The sequence below is a fragment of the Drosophila eugracilis genome, unplaced genomic scaffold (genome assembly GCF_018153835.1).
Source record: "Drosophila eugracilis isolate 14026-0451.02 unplaced genomic scaffold, ASM1815383v1 contig_367, whole genome shotgun sequence".
NCBI lineage: Eukaryota > Metazoa > Arthropoda > Insecta > Diptera > Drosophilidae > Drosophila > Drosophila eugracilis.
Window position 1 is genome coordinate 1,328,942 of NW_024573224.1, and position 14,797 is coordinate 1,343,738.

The window sequence follows — 14,797 nt, forward strand, 5'->3', positions numbered from 1 at the left end:
AGTGAGAGGCGTAGCTAAAAGCAGGCAAGCAGCATTTAGGGGCATTGGCGAGAGTGAGAGGCAGCGAGCGAGCAACACCAGGCGAAGGCAATAAGTGCGATAAGGCAGGCATCAACAGCAGAACCAGGCGAGGCACAATACAAATGCAAAGCCAACGAAGCAGCGAAGGAAGAGAGGAGCCAAAGAGAGGGCTCCCTAAAAGAGAGATGGAGAGAAAGAGTGGGAGAGCTTGGAGCTCGGGATCGAACATTTCGAAATATTAAAGACGAACACTGAAAACAATTTATTTTCAAAAAATAAATTAATAATTATAAAAAACAGATGGATTTTTATAAATGCTCAAAAACAGAGAAATTCTTTGTAAAACGTAATTATTTTTAATGGCCTATATTTTAATTATTATTAAAATGGCAATATATAATATAAAATTGATGTGAAAATGATAGTATTATTAAACCCTTTTAAAATCCAATTTAAAATGTTTTATTTCTGTGTAGCCACTTGTGATTATGATTTCGAGTGGTGCTCGTGTAACGGCATGTGGAGCAAACACAACTGTAATCAATGGACGGAGATGACGAGAGGAGAGAGGATGCTCGCTGGGATTTGGTTTTCTAAAAAAAAACAATTTTAATGAGCTTTTTTGTTTTTGTTGCTCTGCTGTTCCGTATTTCGGATTTCGAAGCTCAGGCCGTTCAAATCAAATCAGTTTGTGTGAAAATCGCGCCGGATACGGACACGTACGTGGATTGCGGCGGAGAATCCGGAAAATCGTGTGGAGTGCCGGGGAATCATGACGAAAACAACTAAGCCTAAGGAAAAGGCGGCCGGGGGTGCGGTGGCGGCATCGGCATTGGGATCGGGATCGGGGGCCAAGGCGGGTGGCGGTAGTTTGCTAACGAATGCGGCGGATAGTAAGATCCGTACGGCCAAGTCCAACAACAACAAGAGGCAGTCAGGACGAACAGCAACAGTGGCGGCAACAGCAACAGCCGCAGCAACTGCAAATGCTGCAGCAACAGCAACAGGATCAAATGCAGCAACGAAAGAGACGGCAATAGCGATCGAAACGGAGAACGGCGAAGCAGCGACGCCGACTGAGGCAGCAACGCCCGCCGCAGCGAATTTATCGACACTTGAGTCCGCGCGCTCGCAGGCTCACACTTCAGTTGTCAGCGAAACAGCAAGGCAAGCGGTTAGTACAGAAAACGCGTCGGCGACAGCAACATCAACAGCTTCAGCATTAGCAATACCAACAGTAACACCAAACGACACGGCGGCAACATCTGCAGCAGCGATCGATGACGATCCAAGTGCGATAAATAATAATAATAATAATCAGCCGCAGAACGACGCGAGTGAAAGTGTTGATAATAAAATCAAAGTGATCAACTATGCGCATCAGTCTGAGGATCAGCAACTTGAGCAGCAGCATCAGCAGCAACAACAACAACAACAACAACAACAACAACAACAACAGCAACTGCAACACCACAACAACCAAATCTACGAACAACAGCAACAGTTTCTCAGCCAGCAATTGATTAACCAACATCAGCAGGAACAACATCACCAACATCAAGCCCAGCAGCAACATCAAGCCAGTTGGCTGGCCTATGACCTAACCAGCGGATCAGCGGCAGCAGCAGCGGCGGCAGCAGCAGCCTCGCATCAGTTTTTTGGACACTTTCAATATCCGGCCAGTCATCCACCCGCCCAGCTCTACGAGCCATACGCCAGCACGGATTCCATAATGCGGAACACCTTTACGATGTACAGCCTTTACCCCGGAGGCGCTGCATGTCACGAACAAATAGCTGCGGCGGCAGCAGCTGCAGCAGCGGCCCAAGGAACAACGTCGAACATTGACGAGGTTATCCAGGACACGCTAAAGGACGAGTGCTTCGAGGACGGTCACAGTAACAACTACCATGTGCTGACCTCAGTTTCTGATCTGCAACCTTTAAAGGACTCCAGTCAATATGCCATCACCCACGAACAACTTCACCAACAGCAGCAGCAACTGCTGCAACAGCAACAACAACAACTTTACCACCAGCAACAGCAACAGCATCACCATCACCACAACAACTCAACCAGTTCAGCTGGCGGGGATTCACCGTCGTCCTCACATGCTCTATCCACCCTGCAAAGCTTCACCCAGCTAACCAGCGCCACCCAACGTGAAAGCCTCTCGCCGGAGAACGACACCTATTTCGGTGCCCCCCAGCTCAACGCCAGTTTGCAGAACAGGTGAGTCTTGCCGCGGAGTAATGAGCTCACTATCACGAAGCGGTCGATCGCACGTGCCTTTCGCTCGCTTGGCGACACCGTTAAAAGTCATGATCGGAGCACCGATCAACGATCAGCGATCACCTAACAGAGAATCGCGCCGGCTGATTCATATTTCTTCCCGCCTTGGCGCGATTTCTCGGGCGGAGTGACGAACCGGACCAACAGAAGCCCCCACAATTATGCCTCATTGTTCCAAAGCTCAGGCATTGGTCTCCGTTTACTCCGCCTCTCTCCCAAAAACCGAAAACCGAAATACAGTCGGTTATGGTTATGGCATTATGGCATTCTCAGGTGGTTTACTCAATATGTGGAATGCAAAAATCTGTTCCACTTTCATCTAGCTAGTTAGTTAGTTCAGCTCGAAGAATGTGTTTCCAGCGGGACAACAAAAAACATAAACAAAACACAGTTGTTGGCCCATCGCAGATGTCTCATGGGAAGAGCATTCCGGGCATGACGCCTTCACTTGGATGTGCTTTAGAAGGGCAGGACTGATGGTTAACTTTTATTTTAACAAAATATCAAAAAGTTATTTTGGCAGAAGATGTTTGAAATTCATATCTCTATATTTTTAAAGAGTTCTAATAGGTATAACGTAAGTCTTATAAGTTTTCGAACCCTATTCTCTTCAAAGTTTATTATTATAAATATTGCTGCTTCGTTTCCTTATCTTTTCACAACTTGTATCTTGTCATCTTTCCGATACGCTTCTCAACGTGTTCGGCTTCTATTAATAACACTAACCTTGTCCGAGGTCCAAGTAAACAATGCGAGAAAATAAATAAAAAAGAGTTTTGCACTTGGCATTTGCAGAGTCGCCTGTGCCTGCCTTCCCCCAAGAAATCATCTGAAAGCTCGAAACTCAGCAAAAAGAAATATACAATTTGCCGGTCGAATTTCGTAAACAAGAATATGCAATGTCTTAATTATTGACGCATGGCTTTTCATGAGTCATGAGTTTTCCCGTTAGGGATCTTAGCCCAACCAGAACCACCAACTTTCCCAACAGATGCAGGAGAATTCGAAATGGTTGACTAAGTTTTTCCTTTCGACCAGCATTAGATGGCCAATACTGCACGTGTCCAGGTTGTTGCCACATTTGGCTTGGGACCAGCACGTGCCACAAACGAAGGCAACTCTTAACTGCCAAGCCAAAAAAAAGGGGGCGTGACCCGCATTTTATCGAGCAGTCGAAACTCGGCGACTTTTTTAGGAGCCCAAAATAAAAAAAGAAATGAAAATGCAAATTGCAATTGTAGCGCATTTTTCTAGCTTGTTTTGGGTATTCGGTTGCAAGCTCTATTGCTTGGTGGTGAGGATACCTTTCGAGTGTGTGACTGTTTGGGAGCTGGGGTAACCCAAAGCCATCCCGTGACATAGAAACCCTCGAACGAAACCGAAACTCCGACACAGAGAAACAGCCTCAAATGCTTGCCAAGACTTCTATTTTTTCCGAGCTCAGGGTAGCCGCAGCTGACTCAGCAAGCCCCGAGTTAAACTTACACCTTTGAAGGGTTAAGGAGAGCGGTTCTCCAACCATCGGTTGGAGGCAGTCAACCCAACGCACCCGCACATTGTACATATCAGTTTACTTAACTCTATTTTTTATTTGGTAATTCACTTTTCTACTTTTTTTTGCTGAGCACTTGATTGTTTTACTATTTTATTTGTTGTTCCTATGTTGTTATTTAAATTGGAAACGTGTTTTGCATATGCATCCGAAAACAGGCATGAATGCACATTAAGTTGAAATGTATGAAGTCAAGTGAGAAACAGCCAAAAGCTTTGAGTTTTGAAAGGTAAACAAAAGTTATAAATGATATTTACCTCATATCATTACTTGATTTCCATTTTACCCAATAATTTTCCTCATCTTTCCCATCATCTTTTGATGGTTTCGCATAGACGGAAATATGTAGAAATATCTGGTAACAGAACAGCGTTGAGAGTCGATGTTGAGATCATCTGGTGGCGGCGGATGATGGTGCTCTGCATTTCGTATGTGACTTTTTGGTCAGTTTCGCTTTTGTGGCAGCAAGAAACCAGAAGAAGATATCACGCTGCTGGCCAGATCACATGCCATTTTAGCCATACTCACACACACCTATAGCTATGTGAAAAACAAGAAGTCAACGCAAAATACTCAGCTGCAACAAACAACAGAACAGAAATGAACTGCGGCGGTGATAAAATTATATCGTTGTCGTGCATTTTTTGTTGTCACTCAGACTTCCTATATAATTCAGCCATATATACTATAGTCATAGCTATAGGGCATCTCGAACTGAATATACGACTGGCGCTGTTATCACGAGAGCGTGAGCATCTAGCTGGAAGACTTGGCCATATAAATTCTGGCAACAAAGAGCAACTTATTTGCAAGCCGTTTGTTAGATAATTGAATGCATATAAGAAGATATCGTACTTTTTTTTGGGTTAAGTTTATTCTGACACTTAATCGCTTTGTGTGTGTGAGATTTCTGTGGGCCAACAATAACTGCAACAAGAGCAAGTGCATCAACAGCAGCAGCAGCAGCGGCGGCGGCAACAACGGCAACTGCAACTGCATTGGCATAAAACTAAACCCGACTCAAGTCATTATGCAAACGCGCGTGCCCCGATTCGGTTGTGCTTTCTTCTCGGTCTCAGTCTCAGTCTCGGTCTCCATCTCCGTCTCTGACTGCCGTCATCAGTTCACCAGTTTCCTCCGGAGAACTAAGCCCGAAATAAAACTGAAAACTGAAATAGAAATAAATCAAAACGAAAATGAAAACGCTTAGGCTAAGCTGATCCCAGCACTTCTGTGTGTTTCCTGTGTTGCTGTTTAAATAAATATTAATAATTGTACTAAAATGGTTGTACTAGACATTGGAGATTTATTAAATGATTTAGATCATTTCCTTGTCCGAAAAAGGGGACTTTCCTGTTGAGTGTGTAGCTGCTAAGCTAGTTGGCGGATGTTTAAAGTGTGCACTTGTGATAACGAAAGCTCCAAAATCTCAAGATTTGATCTCAAATCCAGTGCCAAGATCGCTGTCCCAAAACAAACTTCTGCCTTCGCGGCACTTTGATTCTTCCCAAATTTTGTTTATTGAAAGGTTTTTTTCGGGTCTTGGCAAAAATATTTGCCCAGGCTACTGTTGGTAAACCCTTTTTTTTCTGGTAAAAAAATCAGCAAACAGTTTTATTCTTTAATTAAAAGTTTTATGGCCACACCCGCACAGGCTCAACTGCAAACATGCCAAAAACTGGACGCTGGTGGTCCGTCCTCAGCGAAAACAACTCAGTCTTGTAAAGTAAACAATAGCCAGGAAATGTTAATAGCGTCTCGTTTTCCTAACAGTGACAGTGCGGCTTTAACAGCGATCCTAACAGAAGCAGCGGTTAAAAACGCTTCAGAAACGCGCGCGATTGTGCGTCTAGCGTTTTTAAACGCGTAAAAAGTTTTTTTTTCCTTCCGAGAAATTAATAAAGATTTTTAAAATGTTCTTTTCGAATTACAATAATATGTATTTAAAGAACTATTGCTATAGGTAATTAAATTTAAAAGTAGTTATTTAGATTTACAAATTATACAAAATAAGTTATAAAACTTGAGAATAGTTTTTAAAACCAAAAACTAAATCCATATCCTCACTTATATTACAGCTCTGTTTATGCTGGATCGTTGCTCACCCAGACTGCCAATGGGATTCAGTACGGCATGCAGTCGCCCAACCAGACGCATGCCCACCTCCAGCAGCAGCACCACCAGCAACAGCAGCAGCAGCAGCAGCATCAGCAACACCAGCAACAACAACTGCAGCAACAGCAGCAACACCATCATCAGCATCACCACAACTCTAGCAGCAGCAGTCCGGGGCCAGTGGGTCTGCACCATTCAAGTTCCTCGTCGGCCACAGCGGCGGCGGTGGTGGCAGCCACGGCAGCGGTCAATGGACATAATAGCTCCTTGGAGGACGGCTATGGATCGCCGAGGAGTAGCCACAGTGGCGGTGGGGGCGGCGGCACTTTGCCAGCCTTCCAGAGGATCGCCGGCAGCTATGCCAGCGGCGTGGCCAATGGCTCGGTCAGTGGCGCCGAACGTTACGCTCCGATGACGAATTACCGCGGTCAGGTGAGTGTTGCCCTTAGTCAAGGATTCCCCCTTGCTCCCAACTAACTAACCTAACTTTCTTATAGAACGAAACCTGGTTCGATCAAATGAGTTACCTTCCCACTGCATCTGGACAGCCTCAGTTGGGCGTCGGAGTTGGAGCTGGGGTGGTCACCAATGTGATACGGAATGGAAGGGCCATTTCGGCGGCAAATGCAGCAGCCGCTGCGGCAGTAGATGGAACCACAGGTCGCGTAGATCCTGCCTACCTATCCGCATCGGCATCGTTGACAGCATGTAAGTTTCCACCATGAATTAGTCTAGACTAGGACATAAGCAAACTTTCTGAGTTTACTCACCAAAAACGAAAAACCAAAAATCAAGAAGCAAACACAAACCGCGATCCTTTCCGTTTTTGTTTGCCACAAAACGGAGAGGGTTTTAGGTAGAACTTCACACACACAGCAGGCGAGAAGGGAACCCATCGCTGGCTGGGCTTATTTGCATAACCTGAGCAAACTGGGTCAGGAAATGCTGGCCAACTGCAAGCAGCTGTTGCTCTACATTACTTATACCATATTTATATACTTATTTTTAAGCCATAAGTCTCTATAATAAATTCAATTAATTTTATTTCAACTCTTGAGATAAAATCAAACCAACAAGAAAAACACCACAAAAGCCAAAACCCATAGAAATACAATCTTAAATTTAAAAAACACACACACAAAAACCAAAACCAACAAACCAAAAAAAAAAAAGTGCAAAAACAATTGAAAACCAAAACCAAATACGAAAAAAAAACACTTAGCAAAAACCTTATGACTTATTCCGATATTTCTATGTCAATCTTTGAAGCATTATTCGATGCCGATTATTTCTCTGAGGGGCGAGAATGTGTCAATTGTGGTGCGATTTCAACCCCATTATGGCGACGCGATAACACGGGACACTATTTGTGCAATGCCTGCGGCTTGTACATGAAAATGAACGGCATGAATCGACCCCTAATTAAACAGCCTAGAAGATTGGTAAATGTCTAAAACAAAAATCACAACAAAATCACAACTACCAGCAATTATTACTAACCAATCAAAAACGCTTTTGTGTGGAACAAAATTTCTGTGTCAGCGAACTCTGTGTTGTTGTTTAGTGGGTAAACGAAACAAAAAAAAGAAAAAAGAAGTTTAAGAAAAGTTATAGAAATCCGCATCCGCCAGCCTCAGCACCACCGCCCCGTCTCTCCCCGCTCCCTTCAAAGGCTCCAAGAGAGTGAAAAAATTAATTGAATTTATTATTTATTATGAAATGCCAATTAGTTTAATATGCGAAAACAAAAACCAAAAAAACAAATCAAAAGAATGGAAAAAATGACATCCAAAAAACCAATTCTTGTGTATTACAACAAACAACATTCTGATTGCTCAATTCCAGTGGCCGCTGAATCAGGCGGGGATTTCTATAAAACCAACTCATTTAATGTGGGCGGCGGTGGCCGTAGTAAGGCCAACACGACTGGTGCCGCCAGCTCGCAAGCCTACGGCTCCTGTCCAGGCTCAAATGCAACCTCGGCGACTTCGGCGGTGGCGTCGGGAACGGCAGCGACTGCAGCGACGACGCTCGACGAGCAAGTTAGTCGCGCCAATTCGAGACGCTTGGTAGGTCGCCCATTAATTACCGTTACCGAAACCAAAACCAAAAACCAAAACCCAACCTGACCAACCGAAACCCCTTAAAAACGTCAATTGACTAACAGCGAAGATCAAGTAGACCGAGTAGAGCCACTAACCTAGCCCCAGAATCAATGCTAACCTTCATCTTAACTAACCCAGAAAACCCGTAAATCCTTGGCCACAGAGTTGCCATAGAAAACGTTTGTTCCACACGAAAAGCTATTGCTAACCGAGTGCATCCCATTCTCACTGACTAATCCATTGTATTTATCACGCCACCTGTAGAGCGCCTCGAAGCGAGTCGGACTATCCTGCTCCAACTGCCTCACTAACCATACATCACTGTGGCGCCGCAACCCTCAGGGAGATCCCGTCTGCAATGCCTGCGGTCTGTACTATAAGCTTCACAGCGTGCCACGACCGCTGACCATGAAAAAGGACACCATACAGGTAAGTTTGTATTTCTTAATTTGATTTGATTAGAAATATTAATTAGTATTAACTATTGCAGAAACGCAAGCGCAAGCCAAAGGGAACAAAGAGCGAAAAGTCCAAGAAGTTGAAGAACGCTTTGAATGCCACCCTCGAAAGCGGATCGATGGGCACCAGTTGCCACAATGTTAGCCTGGGCATGGACAGCAGCCAAATGGATGTGAATGAAGGTGAGTTTCGGTTACCTTGCCATCCCGTGTGCATGCCTAATTCGTGATGTTTGCTTTCTCTTTGTTCCCCCGCCTCACCTGGTTAGATTTGAAACCACAACTTGATATGAAACCATACAACTCATACCAGTACCAGCAGCAGTTGCTAATGGCTGATCAACACTCATCGGCGGCAAGCTCGCCCCATAGCATGGGTTCCTCCTCATTGTCGCCATCAGCCACATCACATCAGCATCAGACACATCCACATCAGCAGCACCACCAACAACAGCAGCAGCAGCAGCAGCAGCAGCTCTGCTCTGGACTGGACATGTCGCCCAGCTCCAACTACCAACTGTCGCCCCTCAATATGCAGCAGCAGCAGCAGCAGCAACAACATCAGCAGCAGCAGCAATCTTGCAGCATGCAGCACTCACCCAGCACGCCCACATCCATCTATAACACTCCATCGCCTACTCACCAGCTCCACAATAACAACAATAACAGCTCACTATTCAACAACAACAACAACAACAACAACAATATTAGCAATGAGAATAACACAAAAATTATACAGAAATATCTGCAAGCTCAGCAACTGAGCAACAGCAGCAGCAGCGGCTCCACCAGCGACCACCAGTTGCTGGCCCACCTGCTACCGAGCCCGATTACGGCGGTGGCAGCAGCAGCTGCGGCGGCAGCAGCGGCGGTGATCAAGACGGAGGCCTTGTCGCTCACCTCCCAGGCCAATTGCTCCACAGCGTCGGCGGGACTTATGATCACCTCAACACCGACCACGGCATCGAGCACATTATCGTCTCTGACCCACAGCAACATTATTAGTCTGCAGAATCCCTATCATCAGCTGGGTCTTGGCCAGTCTACAAGAGCTTCACCGCCATATTACTTAACGCCGGAAGAGGACGAGCAGCCTGCACTCATTAAGATGGAGCAAATCGATCAACCGCCACAGCAACAGCAGCAGGGGCATCCACATCATCAACATGGAGAGATAATGCTCAGCCGATCGGCCTCGCTGGACGAGCACTACGAGCTGGCCGCCTTCCAAAGACACCAGCAGCAGCAACAACAACTTCAGCAGCAGCAGCAGACAGCTGCCTTGTTGGGCCAGCATGAGCAGCAGCATGTGGCCAACTATGCCATGCACAAGTTCGGAGTGGATCGGGAAACGGTGGTGAAGATGGAGTAGACGGGACACGCTGAGCAGTCGGCTGCTCCTGTTGCCATGACCAAAGATTCTGTTGTTACATAAATCTCATAGCTCCAAAGAATTTATAGCCTGTATACCAAGAGCCGTTCTCAAAGAACCCTCGACTATCTAAACTCTAACGAATCGAATCATTAGTTGTAAATAAGTTTTAAGTCGATTGACATTTCCATTATTTTGGCGAATCTAAATGGGCCACTACTCGAAATTTTGTTATTCGCAATTAGTTTAATTATTAGCAAAATGCCAAAAGCATAAAATCAATTCAGATCCTAGGCTATAAGATTATTCATTTAAATTTGTTATCAAATCGAATTACCTTTTGAGATTTCCAATAATCAAATTCCAATTAGTTATTAGCTTAATACTTTTAGGTAAGCCAGCAAACAATGATAAAAAGCAACAAAAAACAATTCAAATCGATGTAACCAATAATCTCATGCAATTTAGTTAGTAATTTATATATTATTTTTTATAAAATTATCGATAAATATTTAAAGCAATTTAAGTTTTAGTTTCGTACAACTTTTTACATCATCTTTGCAATATTAATTTTATTTCTTTTGAGTGAATAAAAGACAATTGTCCCTGAAATGTTTCAAAAGTGAGTTTTTAGCTTAAACAACAGGGCGTATGCATGATGCGATTTAAGTCGTGTCTGCTTTTCAGTGTTGTTAGTTGCGTCAATTTCATATTGATCTAAAATGCTTAAAAGTTTGCACATAAAAAGAGAGTTAATTAATTAAAATATTAAACAAAAATAGCTAAGTTCAGCTACGGGGCGTATGAGGAATCTTATTTAGTTTGATTTTGCTTTTCAGTGTTGGTAAGTGCTTAAATGGCATATTGATCTGAAATGCCTAAAAGTATGCACTTAAATTGTTGCCTTCCATATTGGCTCACATGAAAATGCTGTAGATTTGAACATTACACGTCAAGTAAAAATAGGTTCCTCTGTTTTCACAGAGCGTATAAGTTGCCGTATTTATCTACATGCGAACTATTATGTAGAAAAACCAATTTAACCAATTAGACTAGTTAGTATAAAGTGTATTCATTTTTTTCAAGAAATAATTATTACAGAAAATGTTTGTTTTCTTGTAAGCTTAAAACTTGTCAATACAATTTTTTTTTAAACTCATTTTTCATAGCCAATTTGTCATCACTGATGTATGTTTTGACGTGATTTTATTTCTTTAATATTAGACATTTAAAAAACGTTATTATATAAGGGTTTTAATTTGTTGAGTTTGTTGTTATTTATTAAATTTGAGGGTGCTTATCTTTAATATTAAATATCTCTCCAATAAATATATAATTAAATATTATTATATATAATTTAAAAAAAATATTTATAAATATTCAATATATATATATATATATATAAAGATAAAGAGAAAAAAAGAGCTTCTAGCTCTAGAAATGAGGCTAGATGGCTAGAAAAAAGTAATTGTTAAAAAATTCGATAAATTATGTAAAAAGTATTAAAATTTAAATATATATATATGAATAAATAAAGAAAGAGTGATGAACTTATTATATACTATAAAAATAAAATTAGCCAATAACTTGAGAGGTTGTTTAAATTGAAAGGTGTAGTAAGTGTTCTTAATGGAAGCAATAATCATCCTGATATCATGACATCATAGGTACTCCTAAACATAATATAGGTACATGTTATATATTTTTTATTTAACTAAAAGAAAAAGTGCCCACATATATTAACTGTTAATTCAAGTTCCATATAAAATAAAACACCTCTGTAGATTCAAGAACACCATATTTTATTGCTATATTAAAAATATTTACAAAAATAAAGAAATCTTTAAAAGTGTTTAACCAAATGAAAAATCGAACTCAGGTGCCACCTACTCTGGGCCACTCTAGAATTGTACAATTACTGACAGGAACAAAACAATGTAGCAGAGTGCCTGTGTGTATCTGTAGGAGGTGAGGTGGGAGGTTTGGGGGGATGTGTATGTGTGTATTATATTATTTTGTGCGCCGCCATTTACGAAAGCGACATTTTCAGTGATAAGATAACGTCGCATTGCTGAGTCCCCTCCGCTCTGTCTCTGTCCCTGTCACTCCCTGGGTCCTCCCTCTCCTTAACCCTCTCGCTCTATTTATATTCTTCTTTTTTTTCGCTCTATTTCTTTTTTAATAAACTTTCCGAACGTTGGTTGCTGTTGATTTTTTATGGGAGTCACGCGTTACAAAACGACAACAGCAACAAAATCTGAAAGTCATTTTCTGTGGCAAAACAGTTTTTGTTTATTGCCAGGGTTGTTTGCTCTTTTGTCGAGGGTGGGGATCCACCAGGGAGGGTCTGAGGTGGGCTGTTGGGTTAGCTGTGGGTGTTGGTTGGTGGTTGGCAGCCCCGCCTGGCTACGTGACTGTACAAAAGTGCCGCATGTCGCGAGGGCCTTTGGCTGAAAACGGCTCGTGCACCGTTCAAGTGGCTCTGAGCAGGAGGCTCCGTTCAGTAAATTTGATTGATACCGCTCTCGATTAGCCACGAAACGAAGTCCATTCAAATGAAAATATTCCCCTTGATAAATATTTTGGGCACTGAAACCTTTCTTTTGATAATTACGGATACTATCTGCATTTTCCAGCCTAATCGGTCGTTGCTCAGGTCTATTCGCAAACTTTCACTCTAGAGATTGCTAGTTTTTTTTGGCGCCGGGTCAGGTTTCCACTATCAGAGCTTTGGGCAAATAATGGAATGATAATGCCAGCCACATAGCCTTGTCTTGCACGATATCAAATCATGAACGATAAGATAAAGTCTTTCAATGTTTATATTTTGAATCTTTCTGTACAAATTTCAAATGTTTTCACATGGTTTTTAACCCAATTTTCAACTACCATTGAAATCTTTCTTTTTTCACTTTAAAACTATTCGTTTCTTATATGAATTACCCAATAAATTTATAAATCTGATATGAAATTGTGGCCTCTAAGTAACCAAACTCGCAAATAATATTCAATTAACCTTAATTTGCTAAGCCCTGGCAACTTTGAATCATTGTTTGGTGATCATTAGACTGAATTTGTTGACTCTCATTTTATAAGAGCTCAGACTTGATGTTTGCTGCTAGTAAATAACTTGGTTATTTGTTCATAAACTAGGCTAGATATATATAATGACCATAAATGGATATTATGCGCAAATCAGATGCGTATAAACCTCTTTTTCTGAAAAATCGTTTAATATTTTATAATATAATTCTTACATAAGCATTTATCAAAAGCTCTGAAAAGATTTTTTGAGACTTCGCCGGCAACCAAAGTTTCGAAATTCCAAGAAATATGATAAAGTTCTTAAAATATATCTTCAGAAATTGCTACGCATGTTGACTAATGTCATATCACAGAATTTCTGAAGACTGGTACCGAGTTACACCAAGGAGATATAGAATATTAAAAAATCGGAAGCGGGATATACTTAATCAGCTTCCGAAATTTCACTAGGGCTTAGCCCGTGACTTCCTTTACGTAAGGCACTTAGGTCACAAACTGTATATACGACCATTAAAGCTGTCACAAATTCACAATGGGCTTTATTCTCAGTCCTTTTGTTTGATGATATATACAAGTATATATATATATATAGATGTATCCTCAGTTTTTTACGTTTTTAGTACACACACTTGTTGTCCGTAATTTACGATGAGTTCATGTTAGGCCTGACGCTCGACACTTTATGGCTCTATTTTTTTATTAGAAGCGTTTCTTGTTTTTTTTTTGCTCACACACTTTTCTGGTTAGTCACTTTACGATCTGGCTGCTCTCCATTCAATGCCATAATGCATTATTATTATGATTATAATTTTATTTTATAATTGCTACACGATTTGACTGAGAACGGAGCGCGTTTTAATGGAAAGTGCAAAACTTACTGTGCCAGCAACGAAATAACCACACTCGGTAAGATATCTGAGTATATATGATTTTTTTACATGCCCATTCCATAGATAGGCAATCTGTATCTGTGGCACGATAATGCTTATAAATAAGATAATATGATTTGATAATGGTATTTACCATATGCAGAAACCCAAGTTCCAAGGCAGCTCACCTGAGTTCTGTAACTCTATATACTCTATGCTATATGCTATATACCATACTACTATATATTATATTCTGTATAAGAATTGCTTGTTTCCTTATTCACTTTCCTTGGCTGCGGTGCACCTAATTAAATGTTTGACATTTGCCTGATTTATTTAGCGTGAAAATGCTGAAAATTCCCCGATTTCTGGCTAGGTAGGTATACCCTTATACGGGTTCAGTTCAGGTTGTGAGTTGCGCAAACAGATTGCATTTAGAACAGTCCATTCCCCCCGCCATTGCCCCTCTGTTCTTTTCTGTTTGTTGTTGACTTGACTGCTTTTTTGATGTCTTCCTCGGGTGGTTACGTTGCTCTTGCTGGCCTTATCGCCCAACTGACGTTTGTACCTCAGAATGTGTACTTAAGATAATGAAAACGAGCAAGAAGCAGCACCACCACCTCATCAGAAACAACAATTCAAAAATGAAAAAAGAATGTCACGAATTTATGATTTAAACTTTCAGTGAAAAAAAACACAAACTTCCTTGGTAGACGATCAGCGAAATGGATAAGATCGATAGGAATTGGTTTTGGTCCGAAAAAAACTGCACTTCATGGCGTTTTTGGCGATTTCTTGGAAATTATTTTGAGGTACTTTTTTGGTTGGGTTGATACCGACCCGGAGTGTTAGTTAATAAGCATATTCTAATCTAATCAGCGGATCGTTAATTAACTTCCAAAGTTGACTTTCGCTTTCTCAAGTGTTACTTGAGCGCTGCTTTGGCAGTTGGAATTTATACACAGGGC

General features: G+C 41.6%; 1 protein-coding gene across 4 annotated transcripts; it reads left to right on the forward strand.

Annotated features, from left to right (window-relative positions):
* The first annotated feature begins 701 nt into the window (after positions 1-701).
* On the forward strand, positions 702-10,527 carry LOC108116366 (box A-binding factor). Of its 4 annotated transcripts, none has more exons than XM_017228198.2 (7): positions 703-2,253; positions 5,944-6,412; positions 6,478-6,688; positions 7,250-7,422; positions 8,350-8,514; positions 8,576-8,726; positions 8,813-10,527. In XM_017228198.2, the coding sequence occupies exons 1-7, from the start codon at positions 794-796 to the stop codon at positions 9,913-9,915; spliced, it is 3,732 nt and encodes a 1,243-aa protein (XP_017083687.2). In that variant the 5' UTR covers positions 703-793; the 3' UTR covers positions 9,916-10,527. The 4 variants fall into 4 exon arrangements, with proteins under 4 accessions (XP_017083689.2, XP_017083687.2, XP_017083686.2 ...); XM_017228197.2 differs by lacking the exon at positions 7,250-7,422 and adding an exon at positions 7,826-8,049; XM_017228199.2 differs by lacking the exon at positions 7,250-7,422 and adding an exon at positions 7,826-8,049 and having other exon boundaries at positions 9,283-9,652.
* The last annotated feature ends 4,270 nt before the right edge of the window (positions 10,528-14,797 follow it).